Raw genomic sequence first — 22,003 nt, 5'->3', positions numbered from 1 at the left:
CAACCACCCAGTCCTGTGACACAACCACCCAGTCCTGTGACACAACCACCCAGTCCTGTGACACTCACAACCACCCAGTCCTGTGACACGACCACCCAGTCCTGTGACACGACCACCCAGTCCTGACACACGACCACCCAGTCCTGACACACAACCACCCAGTCCTGTGACACAACCACCCAGTCCTGACACAACCACCCAGTCCTGTGACACGACCACCCCGTCCTGTGACACGACCACCCCGTCCTGTGACACGACCACCCAGTCCTGACACACGACCACCCAGTCCTGACACACGACCACCCAGTCCTGACACACGACCACCCAGTCCTGTGACACGCTCGCATCCACCCAGTCCTGTGATGACCACGGCCGCCCAGCACCCCCGCCGCCCGGACTGTCTTTCCCACTGGCCCAGGTGCACTCAGCCCTTCTCTCGGATTCACGCGTGTGTGTCTGTAACTAGCACTTGGGGTGGTGTGGCAGACAGTGGCCGCGACCCCGGGTCTGGGGTTCCGCCCGCAGTGCAGTTTCTCAGGAACGCGGCCGCCTGCGAGCCCCAGCCGCGGCCTCCCCGCCGCAGGCCGGGTTCGGAGCCCGGGGCAGGCCGGGCGCCCGCGCCGCGGGGCGGAGCTGGGGCCAGGCCCGCCGCCCCGTGACCGCGGCCGGCCGGGCCTCCGGCGCGCGAGGGGGCGCTGTGGGCGCCCTGCGGACCCGACCCGAGCCCCGCGCCACCGCCATGGGCTCCGAGGCCGCGCGGCTGCTGGAGGCGGCCGACTTCGCGGCTCGCAAGCACCGAGGGCAGCGACGGAAGGACCCGGAGGGGACCCCCTACATCAACCACCCCATCGGTGGGCGCGCGGCCGCGGGGGGGGGGGGGCGGGAGGAAGGGGTCGGCCGGCGGCCGCGGGGGGGAGGGGAGGGGTCGGCCGGCGGCGCAGGGGGGGAGGGGTCCGGCCGGCGGCGCGGGGGGGGGGGGGGGGGAGGGAGGGGAGGGGTCCGGCCGGCGGCGCGGGGGGGGGGGGGGGGGGGAGGGAGGGGAGGGGTCCGGCCGGCGGCGCGGGGGGGGGGGGAGGGAGGGAGGGGTCGGCCGGCGCGCGGGGAGGGGGGGGGGTGGGGGTGGGGGAGGGGGAGGGAGGGGTCGGGGGGGGGGGGGAGGGTCGGGGTCGGCCAGCGGCGCGGGGGAGGGAGCGGCGCCCCCGGGCTGACCCGGCCCCGCTCCGCCCCCAGGCGTGGCCCGGATCCTGGCGCTCGAGGCCGGCGTCACCGACACCGCGGTGCTGCAGGTAACCGGGGCGGGGCGGGGCGGGGCGGGGCGGGGCGGGGCTGAGCTGAGCCCGGGCTGAGCCGGGCCGTCCCCAGGCCGCCCTGCTCCACGACACGGTGGAGGACACGGACACCACCCCGGAGGAGCTGGAGCTGCGCTTCGGGGCGCAGGTGCGGCGCCTGGTGGAGGAGGTGACGGACGACAAGGCGCTGCCCAAGGCCGAGCGGAAGCGGCTGCAGGTGGAGCGCGCGCCCCACAGCAGCCCGGGGGCCCGACTGCTGAAGCTGGCCGACAAGCTGCACAACCTGCGGGACCTGAGCCGCTGCGCCCCCGTGGGTACGCTGGGGGCCGGCCCCGCGGGTGCACACGCTCGTGTGTGCCCCGTCCCGCGGGTGCACACGCTCGTGAGCGTGCCCCGTCCCGCGGGTGCACACGCTCGTGAGCGTGCCCCGTCCCGCGGGTACACACGCTCGTGAGCGTGCCCCGTCCCGTGGGCACGATGCGCCCCGGGGGGTACACACTCGTGAGCGTGCCCCGTCCCGTGGACATGATGTGCCCCGTGGGTACACACCCCCTTGGGTACGCTGCACCCCATGAGTACTGACCCCCATGGGGCCAAGCCTCAACCTTCACAGAGGGGCGGGGGGACACAACTCCCGGAAGCCATGCCACGGCCCTGCACCACGCCCCACAGGGACCCCAGGCCTGCGGGCACCCCACGCGAGCTCGTCTGCCCACCCTTCCGCAGGATGGACAGAGAGCCGAGTCCAGGAGTATTTCGAGTGGGCGGCGCAGGTGGTGAAGGGGCTGCAGGGCACCAGCCAGCCGCTGGAGGAGGCTCTGCAGCAGCTGTTCCGGGAGCGTGGGCTGGCGCTCTGAGCAGGGCCGGGGACCTAGCCTGGCCACGCCGGGCCGATTCTCACCCCAGCTTCCCAGTGCCTTCACTCAGCTCGGACATCAAGACTAAAGGCATCCAGGGTTCCTCACTGTGGGGGGAGGGGCGTCTCAGGTGTACCCCATCCTTGAGCTGCATTTGCTGCCCTTTCCCAAGTGTCAGGCGTTTGCTACTCTGTAAGGCGGGCCTGAGGCGTCTATAAAGGCTGATCACAAAGGCATTTGGAGAATAAAAGCACTTGTGGGTGAAGATGGGAGTTGTTGCTGCTCCAGCCCTCGAGTGCCAAGCTGAAGCTCTGAGCCCTCTGAGCCTGGCGTGCTCCGGGAGACAGGCTGTGTGGTTGTCAGGTCAGATTGTGACACTCAGGTGCCTATTAACATGGTTGAAGAGCTGGCGATGTGGCTCCGTGGTAGAGTGCTTACCTAGCATTCGTGACATACTGGGTTCCATTCCTCAGCACCACATACACAGAAAAAGCCAGAGTGGCTCAGTGGCTCAAGTGGTGGAACGCTAGCCTTGAGCTGAAGAGCTGAGGGACAGCGCCCAGACCCAGAGTTCAAACCCCGGGACTGGCCAGAATAAACGCCAACATGATTGAAAAGGGTGCCACAGTTGGCATCTCATTTCTCCCCGGGGAGGTAAGTGGGGCCTGGGGAAGGGCCCTCTGGGAGGGAATGCTTGGACACGTGGTCCCGTGGGGGGGGGGGGGAGGACAAGTCACCCAACTTTGAATGCAAAATAGTTTCAGGAGAAACTATACCAAAGTGGCATGCTATGTCCTAGGTTTTTTTGTTTTCAGTTATGAGGTTTGAACTCAGGGCCTGGGTGCTGTCCCTGAGCCTTTTCACTCAAGGCTAGTGGTCTACCACTTTGAGCCACAGTGCCACAACTAGTTTTCTGGTGGCTCATTGGAGAAAGTCTCATGGACCTTCCTGCCTCGGCTGGCTTTGAACTGCGATCCTCCAGATCTCAGCCTCCTGAGTAGCTAGGATGACAGGCGGGAGCCACCAGCCCCCTGCTCCACATTCCACTCTCAGTGGTACTAGAGTTTGAATTCTGGGCTGTAAACCTGCCATGTGGGCACTCTCCCCCTTCAACTACACCCCTGTACCCCTTTGTTTTCCTAGTTGTGGAACACAGTCTCACATTTATGCCCCTGCCTGCTTCCTATTTGCACTTCCCAGAGAGCTGAGATGAGGTTTAGATGTTACATTATGAATTTTGGACATTTAATAAACACCTCCCTACCTTTTATTCTTTTAATTTTTTCTGCTCTCTGAAACCAAGTCTCCCTGTGCAGCCCAAGCTGGCTTTGAACTCTCGATCCTGCTGTTGCCTCGGCTGGGATTTCCGGCTGCACCTTTAGAATGCAAACATGAAGTCTGTCATGAGGTGCTTGTTTCATAAAACATCAGGAAAAAATTAAGGGGTGGGTTCTCCATTCCTGCTGTGCCCAGGCTGTTCCCCGGTTCTGGTCTTGAGTGGTTCGTGCCACTGTGCTCTGCAAACCATCCTTATTCCTTCTGCTTGCTTTTTTGTACTGGGGATTGAACCATGCACTCTACCACTGATCATAATACCCAGCCCCTTAAAAGGCTTTTTGTTTTGTTTTTTGTCAGTCATGGGGCTTGAACTCAAGGCCCAGGAGCTGTCCCTGAGCTTCTGTGCTCTACCAAGTGCTCTACCACTTTGAGTGGATCGTGCTCTACCATTTTGAGTCATAGCTCCACTTCCACTTTTCTGGTGGTTAAATGGAGATAAAGATCTCCTAGTATTTCCTGCCCGAGCTGGCTGTGAACTGTAATCCTCAGATCTCAGCCTCCTGAATAGTTTACAGGCGTGAGTCATCAGCACCTAGCCCCTTAAATGTGTTAAGGTGCTGGAAAGGTGGCTCAGTGGTAAAGTGCTTGCCTCCCATGCACGATGCCCTGGGTTCGATACCTCAGCACCACATAAACAGGAAAAGCTGGAAGTGGCACTGTGGCTCAAGTGGTAGAGCGCTCGCCTTGAGCCCAAGAGCTGAAGGACAGCACCCAGGACCAGGGTTCAAGTCCCACGACCAACTGACCGATCGACCAAGACACACACTAAGGTAAAACGTCCATAAGGAAACTTGCCTTACCTTTGTGTGCAGTGGGAGGCACTAAGTGTATTTAGTGCTGTGCCACCATCTTCGCTCTTCATAACCCTTTCATACTGCAAAACTAAAACTGCACACATGAACCTCTCCCATGCCTCTCCGCCCACCCTGGCAATCACTGCGTGCTGCTTACTGCGTATGGATCTGACTACACTGCAGCTGTCCTGGGGTTGGATTACTGTGCCGTGTTTTTGTCTAGGCAGGAGCAGGAGCCTGAATTTCCCTCCTTAAGGTTACCAAGTTCAATTCTATTGGGTGGGAAGACTCTTTACCAGCGCCTGGGTCCCATTCCCCAGGACCTGCCCACCTCTTCATTGCTCAGATGAAGTCTGTCTCCAGTGAGTTCTAAAGGCCCACCTCTTATGGTACTGGACATTGGGACCTACGTGAGTTCGAGAAGACAGCATCCCCTCCTCCACCCAATGCCGAGTCTCACGCCTCAGCTGTCACTCCAAATGTTAAGCAGTGCTCATCCGGACCCCCAAGGCTTCCAGTGTCTGGCTGCTGAAGTATGTGAACTCTTTCAGTTCAACTTATGTCCCACTAGGGACAAAATGTCAGGAGCCAAAGTAATCTTGCCCATCTCCCGGACCACGGCAGTCTCCAGCTGCGAATGCCTACCGTGGCACAGGAGGCCCCTGTGCAAACCATCCCTCTTCTGGTGCTCCTTCGCAAGATTACTTTGCTCCCACTGCCAGCGACTGGTCCAAACCCAGGAATGTCTTCTCCGGTCCTGTCCTTTGAGGCAAGCTCTGCCCCGAACACGGCGGCCACCCCAGCTCCCCGTCAGGACAGGATGGAAACTTACCACACACTTCACTCAGCAATCCCGTTATCCATCCGTCACACCAAGGATGTCACCACACATCTAAGACTTTTGGAGATAACATCCTTTATTCTGATCTTTTCTAGATGGCTCTGAATCTCCCCTGTAGTTTGATTACAATCATCCATCCTTGAGCAGCACACCACGTTCTTTACTGACAGGCTCGGGGCTCTGGGCTGTGGCTCGAGGCTGCCTGCTTGCCAGGGCCCAGGCTCGGCGGGGCAGTGGTCTCTCCCACCGCACGAAGGTCAGGCTTCGGTCCCCACGGTACACAGGGCGCAGCTGCCACTGAAAGTGCAGGTGGCAGCCGGCAGCGCCGGTGACTCCGTGGGGACTGAGGCAGGCATCCCCTCCCTTCGCTGACACTGTGGCCTGGACTCTGTGGTAGTGTTTATTTTCTCCTGTGTCACTTAGGTTCCATGTTATGCTTAGAAGAGACCTTCTTGCGTCAGCGAAATTGTATTTTCTTATATAATGTTCTACTCTTATTTTTTTCCCTTCTACCATTTGTTTCCGTGCTGGGAGAGAGGCTTGAACTCTCGTTGGTTTTTCATGGCTGGTGTGCTACCCACTTGAGCCCTGTCTCCAGTCTGGCATTTTTACTGGTTAATCATGGAATTTACTGACCAGTCTGGCTTCAAATTATGACCCATGAATCTTAGCTTCCTGAACAGCTAGGGTTACAGGTGTGGCCACTGGCGCCCAGCTCTAGGTACTATTTGTTAAATAATCCATCTCTTCCCCACTTAAAAACACTTACCACACATTAAACTCCTACGTGCCTGGGTGTTTCTGGTGCGCACACTGAGCAATGGGAATGCCACAATGAATCCAAGACCTTGGGGAATCTGGAGGGACCAGTGCCTTGCGCAGTGCTGGTGCCCAGCCAGCCCATCACCATGGCCAGCAGCGCTGTCTCAGGACTCATGAGCTTCACACCTGAATCCTGGAAGTAGCGAGGCTTGCTGGAATTACACTGACCTTACGGGCCGGTTTGGGGGAGAGCACCGGTCTCTATAGGAGCATGGACAGCACTAAGCAGTGGACCAGATTGCAGGTGATTCTTTTAAGCATTTTGGGAGGCAGCTCTACAGTGGCAGTTGTGGCTCTTCCTCCCCTGACGTGGTGAGGAGGGCCAGGACGCTGCTGGCGGCAGCTCTGGGCAGCCTGTGGTGTGGGAGGCTTCCGCGTGCCCTCACCGCCCGTTTCTGACAGACCTCTGTCTAGATTAGGGTGTGCCTGTCTACTCGAGGTCTCCATGAAGGGTGAGCTCAGATTTTACGAAGCATCTCCTCAGGTCTCTTCCGACTGTTCTCTACTCCCCCAGGCTGGGCTGCCACAGGCCCCAGGAGGCATCCAGCCGGGCTGCGGACAGTGAGAGCTGTGGGTGGCCCACACAGGGGCCGTGGGTCCTGAAGGTTCACTTTCTTGCCAGGACTGAAGCCCCATAGGGAGGGGCTTAGGGGTGGCGTGTGTGCGTAAGGGAACACCCCTGGAGGTGGTAAGGGGTGGTGGTAAGGCCCAGGGTCTGGTCCCTCTCGCAAGCCCACGCCAGAGCACGCAGACCCAGTGGCAGCCATCATAAAAGCAAAGGCCATGGGGCCCTGGGGAAACAGGGATTCCTCCTCCTTCCCCACTGCCGCAGGGTCACACAGGGCCCTGGGAGCTAGCTCTCCTGGCTGGAGTCACTCGTGCCTTCCTGACCTCTGCCCTCATCTCTGGGGCCTGTTCTGGGGAAGGCTGGGTGCCTGGGCCTGGGCCCACCTGGGCAGCCTCCAACACCAAGGCAGAGCTTGGAGCGCCTGGCTGGCCCCAGGACCTCCTCTGTGCATGTCACTGGTGTTGGCCCTTTCTGCCCCAAACACAGAAGCAATAAACAGCACGAGGGCGGAGCCCAGTCTGTCAGGGCTGGATCATCACCCCTTGGGGTCCGACCCAGTCTCTGGGGAGCAACTTGCAGGCCCAGGGCCTAACCCAGGCGGAGGCGGAAGGTGGCGACCTCCATGGGCTCCACGTACACGTCCGTGCTGTTGGACGGGGCGGCCAGCGGGTAGAGCAGCGTCAGGGAGGTCGGCTGGAGGAAGCGCACACCCAGGCCGTGGAACAGGCCCCCCAGGTCTACCTGTGGAGACAGGCAGGCGCAGGCTCATTCTGGACCACATCCTCCTCCTCGGAGTCTGCCCCGAGGGCCGGGTGTGGCACAGCGCTGGCTGAGGGCAGGGTCCGGTCCTAGCCAGGCCTTAGGACCTGGAGCCACCAGTGGGGCTCTCAAAGGGAGCACACAGGGCTCTGAGGATTAGATTTCTGCAGCTTTCCGTGAGCTGTGTACAGTCTTCTCAGAGAGCACAAGTTCTTGGGCTCTGCACCTTCTCTGGGAACAGCCCCTGCAAGCCTCAGTAACGGAGGGCATGTGATTGACTCCCTCTCCCTCCAGCAACTGCCCAGCTCAGGGGCTTCCCACCGCGCTGGCGCCCGCTCACCTTGCCTTGGCTCGTAGTGCAGTTGAAGCCCAAGTTCTTGGCCTCGAGGCCGCAGTCAAAGCCCTTGCGGTGTAAGATGAGGGCCGCATCCTCCGAGGGCAGGGAGTCGTCCTGGGGGCACAGGCAGGCTGTGGATGGCGCGCCCCTCCTCCGAGGGGGCGGGGCGGGGCGGGGCAGGACACTCACCTCTGCGGAGAGCGTGCGCAAGTTGAGCAGGTGAAAGTCGCAGGGCAGAGCAGAGGCCAGGGGACGGAAGGGGTGCAGCGCGGGGCTGGAGACCCGACTCCCCGCCACGGGCAGTGTGAGCACCGGGGTGTTGAGGAACGCGGAGGTCAGGTGGCTGAGGAGGGATGGGTAGCTGCTAGAGAGCTCGTCTCGGACCTGCAGGAGGGACCAGGACACGGGTGAGGGACCGTGCCAGGCCAGGCAGACACTGGCTACCTTGCCTCAGGCCCTGTCCCCCCAGCCTTCACGTGTGGCCACTTCCCATGGCAGTCACCTCAAGAGAGGCGAAGGAGGCTAACGCAGGGAGGTCCTGGTGGCACGGGTGGCACCCACCTCCCCCACTACATGCGGTAAGACCTGTGGGCGCCGGCAGCAGCTCTGACTACAGAGAGCGCGCGTGCACTGGTACACCATGTCATCTGCGTGACCTCTCCCTCCCCCCCCCCTACACACAGCGCTCCGTTTGGAGCAAAGTCAGGCTGGTGAAGGCAGAGAAAGCCATGAGCAGGGGGAAGTAGACGGGACATGCTGGGCAGGGGTGGGCAGACAAGAGGAGTGGACCGGTGCGGCTGGGAGGGGGCTCCAGGCTGCACGAGGGGCTGGGCACATGGGAGATGCCCCTGCCACAGCCTAGGAACGGAGCCCTGCTCTGCCCTCCCAGCCTCCCCGGCCATACCCAGGCCCTGAGCTCCGGTCCAGGCCTTGTCCCCACTTTTACCTCACTGCCGCGGGTGCGCCGCTCCAGCAGGAGGCGGAAGTGGTTGCAGGTGACCTTGTTGTCCTTCAGCCCCTGGCCTAGGCCCCGGTTGTCATCCTGCATTAGCCGCCGGTCCAGGATCACCTCCAGCTGTCCTGTGGAGACCATAGGGAGCCCCGGCTACTACAAGCAGACCCTCGCTTGGGAGGAGGCCCCCCATGGGCCCTCACGAAGAGCCCAGAGGGGCACCATGGGACCCTAGAGCTGGGAGGGCCAGTGGGGGGCTATCCCCACTCAGGACCCGCTGACCCCATGGCTCACCACTGGACTCAACAGTGGGACCCAGGCCCAGGGCCTGGCAGGCACAAAACAGCCGAGTGGGCTGGGTACTAGTAGCTCACGCTATAGTCCTAACTACTCAGGAGGCTGAGATCTGGGGATCATGGTTCAAATCCAACCCAGGTAGGAAAGTCCATGAGATGCTTATTTCTAATTAGCCACCAAAAAGCCAGAAGTGGAACTGTGGCTTAAGAGAAAACACCCAGGGGAAAGGTGGCTCAGTGGTAGAGTGCTTGCCTTGCATGCATGAGGCCCTGGGTTCGATTCCTCAGCACCACGTAAGAAAAAAAAGAAAAAAGCCAGAAGTGGTGCTGTGGCTCAAGTGTTAGAGCACTCGCCTTGAGCTGAAAAGCTGGGGGAGAGCGCCCAGACCCAGAGTTCAACCAGACCAAAAAAAAAAGACAACACCCAGGCCTTGTGTTCAAGCCCCAGGACCCACACACAAAAAGAAAAGATTGAGCCAGTACATGTCTTGCTGGGGATGGGGGTCGGGACCTGGCGGTGTGTGTGTGTGTGTGTGTGTGTGTGTGTGTGTGTGTGTGTACTGTAACACTTGAGAGCTGCGTGTGTGTGTGTGTGTGTGTGTGTGTGTGTGTGTGTGTGTGTGTGTGTGTGTGTGCTGTAACACTTGAGAGCTGCCGGTCGAATGTACCCGTGGCTCTGCCGCAGCACCGGGCCCTTGCCGGACTTCTGTCCTCATCTCAGTGCCCTGAACAATGACAGACCGTCACCCCAAATCCTAAAGTGAGCCCCTCATAGAAAAAACCACCACAATACACAGCATCAGAGGAACGGAGGGAGAAGAGCAGGCAGGGACGCGGCCCGCAGGCAGGAGCCACAGTCCTCCCCTGGGGACACAGCCCTGCTCGCGGCAGCCTTGCTGGGGACACAGGCTTCCAGTCCTGCACTGGAGCGCCACCCTTCCCCAAGCAGGGAGGGGGTGGGGCCGGAGAGAGGAGGCAGATGGCAGTAGGGGGCTGGGCTCTAGATCACCACTCACCGTCACCGAGGCTGGAGACACCCAGGGCCTGGGCTGTGTGCAGTGTGAGGCGTTTCTGCGTGTCCTGGATGTAGGCCATGACCGGCATGGGGTAGAAATTGGCCTGCAGGGGCAGCTTCTTTAGGTACCGCCGGGGCTGGATCTACAGCGCAAGGCCAACAAACCCGTCAAGAGCATCTGGGCCCATTTGACCTTGATGGGTCCCTAGTCTGGAGCTCCCCCACCCCCACCACTCTCTCCTCCAGTCCTTTCTCCATCAGGGCGACCTTCCACCCTGGTCCTGTGCCCATGATGCCCCTGGGGCCTGGCCCTGTGCCCATGATGCCCCTGGGGCCTGGCCCTGTGCCCATGATGCCCCTGGGGCCTGGCCCAGCCCAGCAGGCACCTGGAAGCCATTGAGGTCTGTGAAGAAGGCGCCTTGGCTTTCGATGTCCGTGTGGATGCGCAGGGCCAGCTCCTTGTTCACATAGTCCCGGATGTCCACCAGGAACGACATATCCAGCGACAGCCCCTCCACCCCTGGCACAGGCACAGAGGGAGGGAGGTGAGCTCGGACTGAGACTCTCCAGGAGCCAGAGCTGAGCTGGGCCCTGCCCCCCACTTCTGCACCTCCCAGGATGCCCGTCCCACACGAAACCTCTGAGGACGGTGTGCAGACAGGAGGCCTGCGGCACACAGCCCAAGCAGCCTCCTCCCGCCTGCAGGGCTCACCCGGCAGGTTGTAAAGCCTGACGACCTGGCGAACATGCTCATAGTTGGTCACTACCTCTGAGAAGAAAGGACCTTCTGTCACCCGCAGCACAGGGGGCTTCTTGGGGGTGTAGGGCTGGAGAAAGAGCAGGTGGGCCCTGAGCTCATACACAGACGGCAGAGCAGAGGGCTGGGCCCAGCTGACAAGGAGAGCTCTCCCCAGAGGGTCTGCCTGGAACCGGGGCTGAGGGGCCAAACCCAAAGTTTGAGTTACATTCCACCAACCCCCTAGGGGCAGCAAAGACAAAGGCCCCTGGAGGCTGCCAGGACTGGGGGAACGTCTTTCAGGTACCTTGGCCTCGCCATCAGGCAGGAAGAGGTAGGCCCCACTCTTGTCTTTGGATGTGCGGGTGCCGTAGACGAAGAACTTCATGTCCACCCGCTGTTCCTGCTCCTCATCCACCCTTCGGATGCTCTGTTGAAGAACACAGCCCTGACCCCTGGCCCCACACCAGCATGTCAGGCCTGCCCCCTGGAGGGCACAAACTCACTTCCCCAAGGTGCCAAAACCAGTGCCAAACCTTGTCCTTCAAGGCCCACACGTTGAGGGCTGGTTCCCAGAGGAGCCGTACTGGGAGGTGATGGGGATTCTCCAGTAGAGGAGAAGCCTAGCAGAGGTGGGCCTGGTGGGAAAGGGACTTGGTGGGGGCGGGGCCTAGCAGAGGTAGATCTTGTGGGGGCAGGGCCTGGTGGGGGCGGTGCCTAGCAGAGGCAGAGCTAGTGGCCTCAGGGTACTGAGGCCTGAACTCAGGAACTGGCAATTGCTAGGTAAGGGTTCTAGTACTTAACTAAGCCACATCCCAGAACCCTAGCAGGCTGTCTCAGGCTGCCTAGAGGCACATGTTGAAAAGGCAGGCAGAACCCCATCCCTTTCTCTCTCTCTTCTGTAGCCTGGCTCTGAGGGGCTTTACTTCATAGCCAAACAGTGGTTCTACTTGATCACGTCCCAAAACTTCCAAAACTCAGCCAAAATAATCTTTTCCATTTGTCAAATGACAAACTCAGGAATCTGGAACCATGACAAAGCTGCTTCCAACACTGCTGGCTTGAAGCCGAGTTGGCCCACATCCCGGGCACTGCCAGTTCTGCACAGCCCACTGGTGCGCATGCCCCGCCCAGCCCGCCCTGGCCCTCCCTCACCACCCCTGGCCCTTTACCTTGAGGAGCCCGGTGAGGCCTGAGAACCAGACCTGCATGTAGCGGTTGCTGATGGCAAAGTCGCTGGGGCTGGAGTCCATGACACGGAGGGGGAGGGCGTCGTGCCGGCTGATGGCCAGCTTTAGGCCGTGCAGGTATACCAGCACGGAGGAGGGCAGTGTGTGCAGCCCCTCCACGTCCGCCTGCAGCTGCAGCACGCCCAGGCCCAGCGCAGGCAGGCGCATGGGCACAGACACCTGCAAGCACAGGAGGGGTGAGGAGGAGGGGAGGGAGGAGTGAGGCGCAGACGCTTGGGCCCAGGGCAACTCCACTTGCAGCCTGGGGCTCCTGCGCTGAGACCCCCGCCCACCCCCTCCTCCGAAAGCGCCCTTCCGGCTGGGCAGACGTCATCGTCTCAATGACGCCTGGAAAACTGTGGAGGGACACCCACTATGCTTCCCACGAAGCAGCGAGGTGTTGTACACCTATCATTCCAGCACTCAGGAGCTTGGCGAGTTTAAGGCCAGCCTGGCCACAGAGGGCGCATCAAGATCCTGCTCAAAACAACAGAAGATTTAAAAGCTGGATATGATGGCTCACTCACGTAATCCTAGTTACTTGGGAGGCTGAGATTGGGAGGATCAAGGTTTGAGGCCAGCCCAGGCAAAAAGTTCATGAGACTCCATCTCAACAGAAGCTGGGCAGGGTGGTATATGCCTGTCACCCCAGCTATGGTAGAAAGCATGACTAGGAAGCTCACATCCCAAGCAAACAGCAGGCCCTACCTCAAAAGTAAGTGCAATAAAAAGGGCTAGAGATGTGGCTCAATAATAGAGCACCTGCCTAGCAAGCATGGAGCCGAGTTTAAACTCCAGAACTGCCCCTCCCCTCATGTCCCCCAAAAGCAAGCTCTCACTAACAAATATTTGTGGTTTTTGTTTTGTTTTTTTGGGTCCGGTCGTGGGGCCTAAACTCTGGGCCTGGGCGCTGTCCCTCAGCTCTTTAGCTCAAGGGTAGCGCTCTACCACTTGAGCCACAGCACCACTTCCGGCTTTTTGCTTTTGGCTTATGTGGTGCTGAAGAATCGAACCCAGGGCCTCAGGCATGCAAGGCAAGCGCTCTACCACTAAGCCACCGTCCCAGCCCATTAACAAATATTTATAATGCTGTACAATATTCCTATAATCCCAGCTAGTTGGGAAGCTGAGGCAGGAAGATCACTTGACCCTAGGGTTCAAGACCAGCCAAAGCAACATAAAGACCTATCTCAGAGACACAAGTGGTAAATGGTTGTACTGAATCGTCACTGTCATCCACATACTAACCTTCACCTTGTCTTCAAAGTCAGACTTAAACGGGAGCCTGCCCTGCCCTAGGGGCAGCCCCCTCCCCCAGGTATCCCCCTCCCCATGGGACGCCCAAGAAGAGGCCGTGGATGAGGCAGAGACCAGGGCTCACCTGGTAGACGTGGGGGACCATGTCGGTGGCGGAGCTCCAGTGCGCACTGATCTGCGCGGCCAGCGGCTGGCCCTCCTCGGTCAGGACCCGCACGCGGGGGGTGTCCACCAGCACCGACACCACACTGAGCCGCTCCTGCTCCAGGGGGTTAAACAGCACCACGAACCTGTGGGCAAAGCGGGGCTGACCTGGGAGCTGCACGGGGGCAGCCGCCAGGATGGGCTCTGCGGGGCTGGCAGGCGCTGGCTCACCTGGGGGAGGAGCCCAGCTGGACCACAGTGCGCTCAGGCAGGGCATCGTGACTTAGGCGGGTGTCATCCTGGAGTCAAGCAGGCAAGGAGGGGGTTCCGTGAGGGGCCCCACTGGTGCTGGCGGCGGTCCGCCAGCCGCCATGCGCTCTCCCTCCCACCCGGGAAGGACCGCAACTCTCTGGACGGCACAGCACCCACCATTTGGAGGAAGGGTGCCTCAGGGTCAACGTGGTACGCTTCCTTGTCCGCCAGCACCAGGTAGTGAGCGGCGTTCATGATGACCTGCTTCAGGCCAACCAGCGAGCGCAGCAGCCTGTGGGCAGGAGGGGGTGTGCGGTGGGCAGTGGGCGGGAGGAGACACACACGGTGGATGGACAGTCCTGGCCTGCCCTCCGGCCCCCACCGGTGACAGGGAGCGCGTACCTGACCCCGTAGTCTACCACCACCGCTTCCTTGGCAGTGCCGGTGATGGCATCATGGTGCTGGAAGAGTCCAAGCGTGCGCCGCGCTTCCGTCAGGAGGGCGAAGTCGGAGAGCGGGTACTGCCCAGCCAGCCCGGCGCGGCGGGCGTGAGCTGCAGCCAGGCTGTGAAGAATCTCTGCCCCCCTGCCCACAGAGGCCAGTCAGCGCCCACCCCTGCCCTCGGCCACCCATGCTGGCCAGGGCCTCCCTCTGCCTTCCCACGGCCTGGGCTTCCGCCCATCCAGCCGCACCCCATGACCTATATAAGAAGGAATTCCCTACAGGGTGCCCGGTGTGTGTGAGGGGCTTTCCCGCGGGGTGCCTGGTGTGTGTGAGGGGCTTTCCTGTGAGACGCATGGTGTGTGTGAGGGGCTTCCCTGTGAGATGCACGGGGGGGGGGGAGGGGCTTCCCTGTGAGATGCACGGTGGGGGGGGGAGGGGCTTCCCTGTGAGATGCATGGTGGGGGGGGGGTGTGAGGGGCTTCCCTGTGAGATGCACGGTGTGTGTGAGGGGCTTCCCTGTGAGATGCACGGTGTGTGTGAGGGGCTTCCCTGTGAGATGCATGGGGGAGGGGGGTGAGGGGCTTCCCTGTGAGATGCACGGGGGAGGGGGGTGAGGGGCTTCCCTGTGAGATGCACGGTGGGGGGGGAGGGGCTTCCCTGCGAGATGCACGGTGGGGGGGGTGAGGGGCTTCCCTGTGAGATGCAAGGGGGGTGGGGAGGGGGGAGGGGGAGGCAAAGGACCTCACCGCAGGTGGCCTTCCAGGACGCGGTCCAAGCTCTTGTAGAAAGGCCGAGAAGTGTAGTAGCCCGTCCAGTAGTGGTCCTCTCGGTCGGCATAGGAGAAGAAATCGCCGCTCAGCGTGGGGAAGTCGGGCGGCCGGGCCCCAGGCTCCACGCCCGTCCTCTTGTACAGCGCGTCGAAGTACTCAGAGAGGGTGCCGAACTGAGCCTGCGGGCCGCCAGCCCCGTCAGCGCGGCCCCGGGCCCTCTGGCCAGCAGTGCGGGGCCAGGACAGAGAAGGGACAGAACAGGAGCGGGTTGGGGAGGGGGCGCCCCGCACCCCGCACACCTGCACGTGCAGCTCGGGCTTGCTGTTGAGGAAGTCGAAGAGGCGCTGGTAGTTGAGGAACTGCGCGTCCCACTCCTGGGGCTTATCGTAGCGGAAGTCATCGCCCAGCGGCACCAGCAGCACCTTGCTGCGGAACAGCTGGGACTTCTTCCGGTACTGGTCCAGGAGCAGCGCCGCCCTGCGCGGGGAAGATATGGCCTGCTGGGACCCAGGGCTGCCCATGGCCCAGCAGGGCCTCCTCCACCTGCAGGTGGCCCTGAGTTGGCCCAGCTGCCCGACATGGGGAGGGGGGGCAGGCTGAGGGCGAGACGCACGTACGGGGCAGCGTGGCCTGTCACATAGCGGTCAGTCACTATGGTGTCCTGTGTCACTCAGGTCCTCTCCCTCCTGAGCTCATGCTTTTCTTGTGTGTTTTGAGGGTTTGGGGGAGGGGGGGATTAATTGGAGGTAAGAATATCATAGGGACTTCTGTGCCTGGGCTGGCTTTGAACCTCGATCCTCTGATCTCAGCCTCCTGAATAGGTAGGATTGTAGGTGTGAGCACTGGTGCCCAGCTTCCTTTCTGCCTATGAAGTGGTGCACGTGGATCTGTGCTGGCCAGCTCGCTCTCCCGTGCAGTCCAGACCCCACTCACAGCAGGCAACACCGGCCTTGTCTGGGCTATTCTGAGTCAGGGAGGATTAAATGACCAGAGCAGCTTTGGAGATTAGCCATGTTCTTTGGCCCCAGGCTCTTGTCTGCAATGGGCGTTTGTACTTCTGGAAACAAAGGGTCACTTTCTTCCCTGTCTGTCCCACTGCTCAGACGCAGGAAACCAAGCCTCTGACACAAAAGCCAGTCCAGCCGGTTAAGACTCTTGTTTCTTCTTCAGTGCCGCTAGTGGGGCCTGACCTCAAGGCCTCCAACTCTTGCTCAGTTTTTTCACTCAAGGCTGGCGTTCTACCACCTGAGCTACAGCTCCATTTCTGGCTTTTTGGTAGTTAATTGGAAGTAACAGTCCCCAGAGACTTTCCTGCCCAGGCTGGCTTTGAAGCGTTTTCCTCAGATCTCAGCCTCCTGAGGAGCTAGCATTACAGGCGTGAGCCACTGGCATAATCGAACTTGTTGTATGTTTAAAGTACTGGCTGTGTCATACTTGAGCAGCACATTTAAGCTCCCCGTGGGGGGGGGCCCTAGAGTTGGTGCCGTCTCTGTGCTGATACAGGCTGTGTGCCAGGACCACGTGAATCTGGGCGCGATTCCGGCCCACTGAGCACTGAGGACGCTCCCAGCTGCTGGGGCCAGGCGAAGGCTGGTGAGCCCAAAGCCATGGCAGAGCCGCTCACTGCTGGCTGCCAGCTGGCGGTGGCAGCTTGTTAAGACACCAGAAAATGCCCCCACAGGGAAATGAAGGCGGGAACAGTGGTTCCCTAGTGCTGGTCCTGTTTTCCAGGGAGACACTAAAGTACCCCTGCCACGGCTCTGAGGCCCTGAGCTCAGCACCTGTGCCCGCCCTGTCCTGCTGTCAGCTTTCCCCACATGGCGCCACCCACCCAGAGGCCAAGACGCCTGACTCCTCCAGGGACCAGAACCACCGCGCATGCCCAACAAGGGCCGGCATGTACCCAGCTGTACCTGTCGGCCACGTTGGCCTCTGTGATGGCCCGGGGTGGGACCTTCCATGGGCAGTTGATGCGGCCCCCAGGAAGGCGTTTGAAGTCAAACTGGCAGCAGATCTTGGGGTCAGGGCCACAGGTGTGGGGGACATCGTAGCTGTAGAAGGGCATCATGTGGCACAGGATGTCTGTGCTGGAGTCCGGGTCTACAGAAGACACAACGGGACTGTGAGCAGGCTCGGGAGCCAGGGCCTGGCCGCAAGGGCGCAGTCTCTGATAAACAGCCGCGCCTGTGCGAAGAACGTGCAACCGAGGGACAGGACGCGGGCCTCCCTCGCAGGAGATGCATACGGGGCACCCCAGGACCCCCCAATCAGGAGGAGAGACACCCTCAAGTCAGGGGTCCTGCCTTCAGCATCCCTCCCTGCTTCCCATAGCGAGGGCCTGCTGCCCCCGCTGCTCCCCCGCCGGCCTCACCCCATGTCTGCCTCCACATAAACTCCAGGCTGTGGGTGGCGGCAAAGCGCTTCTTGATGGCGTAGTGCACCCTCTGGATCAGCATGCTGGTCAGGTTGGCGCGGCGCAGCAGGTAAGGCATGGTGGAGCTGTATCCAAAGGGGTCCACCGCCCAGCCAGAGCGCGGGGTGGCACCTGGGAGGACGCAAGGCCCTGAGCCCTCTGGCCCCTGGGGGGTGGGGAACCCCTGCCCCTGCCTCGCCAGGCGCACCGGCTCACGTGGGCCATTCTCTGCCAGTTCCCCTTACAGCACCTGGCCACGGCACTCAGCCTGGAGGTGAGGCGCAACCTACCGAGGTTCTTCTCCAGCCACTGGTGGCCCTCGATGAGCTGGTCGATCAATGCGAAGTAGTGCGAGTTGGCCTCATCCGGCATCACCCAGCCTCCCGTTGCGATCTCCAGCTGCCCGTTTCCCACCAGTCTGAAGGGGAAGCCTGGCGGTGAGGCTGGGCCAGGGACTCCCAACCCAGGACCAAGAGCACATACACCCTCCTCCTCTCCAGTGCACCCCAACATGGTCCTGCCCTGCTCAGCACCCCGGGTGGTCCCAGGAGAAATGCCCACGCTTCCTCTTCACTCCTGCTCAGACGACTTCCATTTCTCTCAACACTAGTGACATTTGAACCCCCACCCCTCACCTCCCTGACTGCTCCAACCTGCTCCCGCCACCCCAGGGCTCGATGGCAGCCCCAGTCACCTCCCTGACAGACGCCCACCTTCTCACGGCGGCTCTCTTTTGGGCACTGATGTTGCCCCACCACTTGGCGAAGAAGGAGACTTCCGCCCAGAGGAAGCGCCGCCGCGGGTCCTCCTGCAGTTTGGAGACCATGCCGTTGAGGATGTGCTGCGTCTGCTCCGTGTAGTACTTGTCGAAGGTCTTGATCCAGCCTGGGGAGCCGACACCCGTCCCCTGAGGACACCCGTCTTCCTCCACTCCCCTCGTGGGTGGCGGTGCGAAGGCTGGCCCCACGCCCGACTCCGGCCAGCCCTCACCTGGGCCAGCCCTCACCTGGGTCGTTGTGTGAGTGAGGCACCACAAACACCTGCAGGTCCTCAGCGTCCCAGTCGCTGGGGCTATAGGAGATGTCGAAGCCCTGCCTCCACACCCCACCGTCCACGTTGTCGTACGGCAGCTCCTCTGACACCGCCAGCATCTGCCCACAGGGAAGGCGCTCAGTGCCCCCTAGGGGCACCCCAGCTCCCCCGCCAGCCCAGCGCTGCGGCTCACCTGCAGCTCTGCCTTCTGGCCCCTACCCCCCAAAGCAAACTGGCAGTCCTGGGGGGAGATGGAGAGGAAGCTGGGCCGCGGCTCTGGGAGCACTACCCAGGAGCCATTGGCCGTGTGGTAGGGCAGCAGGGCGGGCGGGCCTTCAGCATTGGCCGTCAGCTCCAGCACCGAGTCCTTGATGTGGCTGATGATTTCGTGGTTCTCCTCCAACAGCTGCTCCAGCTGCTCGATGCGGTTCTGCAGCACAGAAATCTGACTCTGCCGAGACACCAGAGAGCCGTCACCCACAGCTCCCTAAGCCACAGACACTCCAGCACCCACCATGGCTGACGGCTCCCTCCTTGACCACGTGCTCCACGCACAGGTCTAACGAGGACTCAGATCTGCACGGGTGGAATGCGGTCTCTCTCCACATCCCACATGCCTGTGCTTGACGACCTGTGCTGCCTGTCCACAGCCCAGCACTGAGGAAGCCTGCCCTGGGACTTGCTGGGAAAGAATGCTACAATCGATTAGCAATGTCTGCCAAGAATTCAGGCCAAGAGCAATGCACATAGCTGTTTCTTCTTCCTGCTTTCTTTTTGACATTACTACTTTCCAGTTCCTGTTGGGGCTGGGGTATAGCTCAGTGGTGGAGCATGTGCTCTGGGTTCCATTCCCAGTGTACCTCTTTCCCCCCAAGAAAGCCACAAGTCAGGTCTTAGACACACTCTCAGCTGGGGGCCAGTGGCTCACGCCCATAATCCTAGCTTATATATCTTTATGGCTTATCGACTTCAAATAGGACTTCAAGATGCCTCATCACCTATTACAAAAGAAGTAACTAGTTCCACGACCACACCCTCATGATCATCTTCTTAATCAGCACACTAGTCCTATACGTTATTTCACTTATACTAACGACTAAACTTAACCACAACAGTACTATAGATGCTCAAAAAGTAAGCACTATTTGAACCATTCTCCCAGCTAAAATCCTAATCATAATTGCTCTACCTTCACCTAAGCAGGAGGCTGAGATCTGAGAATTACAGTTCAAAGCCAGCCCAGGCAAGAAAGTCCCTGAGACTCTGCTCTCCAATAAACCACCAGAAAACTAGAAGTGGCGCTGTGGTTCAGGTGGTAAGAGTGCTCGCTGAAGAGCTGGGGGACAGCGCCCAGGCCCAGAGTTCAAGCCCCATGACCAAAAAAAAGAAAAAGAGAAAGAAAAGGAAAGAAAGAAAGAAAGAAAGAAAGAAAGAAAGAAAGAAAGAAAGAAAGAAAGAAAGAAAGAAAGAAAGAAAGTCATGTCCTGGGCTGACATGCCTCTCCAGGGCAGCAGCCTGAGCACAGGAGATTCACTCACTCACTCACCCGGGGGAAGTTCCCGCCGTTCTGGTGTCGCGTGGGATCGTGTTGGACTCGATCCAGCATCAGGTACAGTGAGAACACAGCCACACAGAAAATAGCAGCCCCACAAACTGTCACCTGCTTTTTCAGCTTCATGTTGGCCGCACAGGCACCTGCCAAGGACACGGGACTCAGCAAGAGCTGACCTGCGGCACGCACGCAGCCCCTGCGTGGCCTTCCCACCACGCTCCAGTTCCCAGGCCCGTTCCTGAGAAGCACCTGCTGGTCTGACTCCAACACAATGCAAGCTCGAAACACCAAATCCCCCTCCCCACAAAAAAAGCACTCACCCCCAACCCCCGACCTTGAGACTCTAAAAGTACAAATAAGTATCTGAGGCTGGTTAGGCCACTCCTCCACTGATGCTGGGAGAAGCTATCCAAGATAGCAAGACCCAGTTTCTGCCCACATTTGGATACACCAATTGCAACCAGTTTCCTGGAGCCTGCCCATTGGTTGGCTGGTGGTAGCTGTGAACTCCTGGTCACGTGGCTCTCAGATGGCCACACTGGTCTCTATTTTGACTTAGAGACAGAGGCCAAAGCTGTCAGGCTTCTGCCCTGTCTTTTTCTTTTTGTCAGTTGTGGGGGCTGAACTCTGGGCCCGGGTACTGTCCCTGGGCTCTTCAGCTGAAAGGTTAACACTCTACCATAGGAGCCACAGCACCACTTCTGGCGTTTTCTGCTTATGTGGTGCTGAGGAATCAAACCCAGGGTCTTATGCATGCAAGGTAAGCACTCTACCACCGAGCCACCTTCCCAGCCCCTGCCCTGTCCTCTTGTTTCACAGTGGCATTCAGCAGGAACAAAGTCAGGTGCTGATCCTGTCTCTCAACAAAAGCAGAGGGCTCTGGTGCTCACATCTGTAATCCTACTCAAGAGGTGGAGACCTGGTGTATTGTGGTTCAAATCCATCAGGGACAAAAAAGTCTGCGATTTCACCTCCAATTAACTAGCTTGAGACATGGAACTCAAGCCCTGGTGCCAGCACAAAAAGGTGAAAAGAAGCTAGGCACTAGTGGTGTACACCTGTAATCCTAGCTATTGAGGAGGCTGAGATCTAAGGACTGCAGTTCAAAGCCAGCCTGGGCAGGAAAATCTAGAAAACCAGAAGTGGTGCTGTGGCTCAACGTTAGTCTTGAGCAGAAAAGCTCAGGGACGGTACTGATGCTTGAGTTCAAGTCCTGTGACCACCCCCCTAAAAAAAAGAAAAAAGAGGGGAGGAAGAGGAGGAAGAAGGGGAGAAGGAGGAGAACACAAGAGCCAGGCACTGGTGGATGGCGGTCCCAAGCCAGCCCGGGCGGGGAAGTCCGTGAGCCTCTTTCCTCCAGCCAGCCAAAAGCCCAACGTGGGCCTGTGGCGTGAGCCCAAGGGGTAGAGCGCCAGCGCCGGAGGCCGGGCAGCGCCAGGCCGTGGTGCAAGCCCCGGGACCTGCAGGCACACGCGCGTGCGCACGCTCTCGCACAGGCACGCACGCACACACGCAGATGCTCACGCTGCTCAACAGTCGGCGGGCGCGGCGGCGCCCAGGCGGCTCAGGGCGCACTCGAGGCCGCAGGCCGGGCGTCCGCTGCGGGCCGGCGGGGCCCGGCCACCCCGCGCGCCCTACTTGGCGCCGCCCGCTCCCGCCGAGCCCCGCAGTATTTTTAGCCTGGGCCGGCGGAGAGCGTGGAGCCGGGCGCGGGAGCCGGGCCCCGGGGACCGCACTGCCGCCGGCTCCGCGGGCGGCCTAGCCCCGACCCGGCCCGCACCGGGCCTCCCCGCTCCCGGCCCCGAGCCGCCCCCGCCCGGACCGCTACCGTCCGCAGCCGGCCTCCGCGCCGTTCCGGGCCCCGCCGCAGACGGACCGCGCCTCACATCCCCGGCCCGGCGGCCCGCGCGCCCTCAGAGACGCCGGCCGGTGTCGAGCGCGCCCACCGGTCGCCCCGGGCTCGCGCACCGCAGCCGCGCTCCCGCGGGGCCAGAACCGCCGGCGCGCACAGGCCCCGCCCCCAGCGCGGCCCCGCCCCCGACGCGCACAGGCCCCGCCCCTCCGGCGCGCACAGGCCCCCCCCCCCGGCGCTCCGCCCCCGCGCTGTCAATCTCGGGCGTCCGGGAGGCCTCACTGCGCAGCCGCGGAAGCCGGCGTCCGTTGAGCGCGGCGCTCCCGGAGCGGTCACGTTACCGGACGGTGGCATCTCAGCCCTGCCCGCCTCGCCAGCGCGACCCGGAGAGCGTTCCCGCAGCGCGGCTCCCGCATCCGGGCCCCTGGCCGCGCAAAGGCGCCGCGGACCGGCC

At 61.0% G+C, this 22,003-nt stretch overlaps 2 protein-coding genes across 5 annotated transcripts; one reads left to right on the top strand and one right to left on the bottom strand.

The window, feature by feature from the left end:
* Positions 1-697: 697 nt before the first annotated feature.
* Positions 698-2,411, top strand: Hddc3 (HD domain containing 3). The gene is made up of 4 exons (XM_042670419.1): positions 698-851; positions 1,231-1,286; positions 1,363-1,603; positions 2,016-2,411. The coding sequence occupies exons 1-4, from the start codon at positions 740-742 to the stop codon at positions 2,144-2,146; spliced, it is 540 nt and encodes a 179-aa protein (XP_042526353.1). The 5' UTR covers positions 698-739; the 3' UTR covers positions 2,147-2,411.
* A 2,766-nt stretch (positions 2,412-5,177) lies between these two features.
* On the bottom strand, positions 5,178-21,676 carry Man2a2 (mannosidase alpha class 2A member 2). Of its 4 annotated transcripts, XM_042670435.1 has the most exons (23): positions 21,579-21,676; positions 19,692-19,840; positions 18,339-18,596; positions 18,120-18,264; positions 17,827-17,998; positions 17,404-17,531; positions 17,072-17,245; positions 16,614-16,800; positions 15,000-15,177; positions 14,677-14,879; positions 13,889-14,071; positions 13,664-13,778; positions 13,466-13,533; positions 13,215-13,380; positions 11,777-12,013; positions 10,912-11,034; positions 10,581-10,695; positions 10,255-10,388; positions 9,870-10,011; positions 8,552-8,685; positions 7,795-7,989; positions 7,609-7,719; positions 5,178-7,250 (listed from the first exon to the last, which is right to left on the bottom strand). In XM_042670435.1, exons 2-23 carry the CDS (start codon positions 19,821-19,823, stop codon positions 7,098-7,100), a joined length of 3,453 nt encoding a protein of 1,150 aa, XP_042526369.1. In that variant the 5' UTR covers positions 19,824-19,840; positions 21,579-21,676; the 3' UTR covers positions 5,178-7,097. The 4 variants fall into 4 exon arrangements, with proteins under 4 accessions (XP_042526369.1, XP_042526366.1, XP_042526367.1 ...); XM_042670432.1 differs by having other exon boundaries at positions 7,609-7,989; XM_042670433.1 differs by having other exon boundaries at positions 7,609-7,989; positions 21,526-21,584.
* Positions 21,677-22,003: the final 327 nt, after the last annotated feature.

Source organism: Dipodomys spectabilis, unplaced genomic scaffold, assembly GCF_019054845.1.
Source record: "Dipodomys spectabilis isolate Male_0828 unplaced genomic scaffold, ASM1905484v1 ptg000552l, whole genome shotgun sequence".
In the NCBI taxonomy this organism is placed as follows: Eukaryota; Metazoa; Chordata; class Mammalia; order Rodentia; family Heteromyidae; genus Dipodomys; species Dipodomys spectabilis.
The sequence above is the reverse complement of the archived record's forward strand: the minus strand, read 5'-3'. Positions and strand labels throughout refer to the sequence as shown.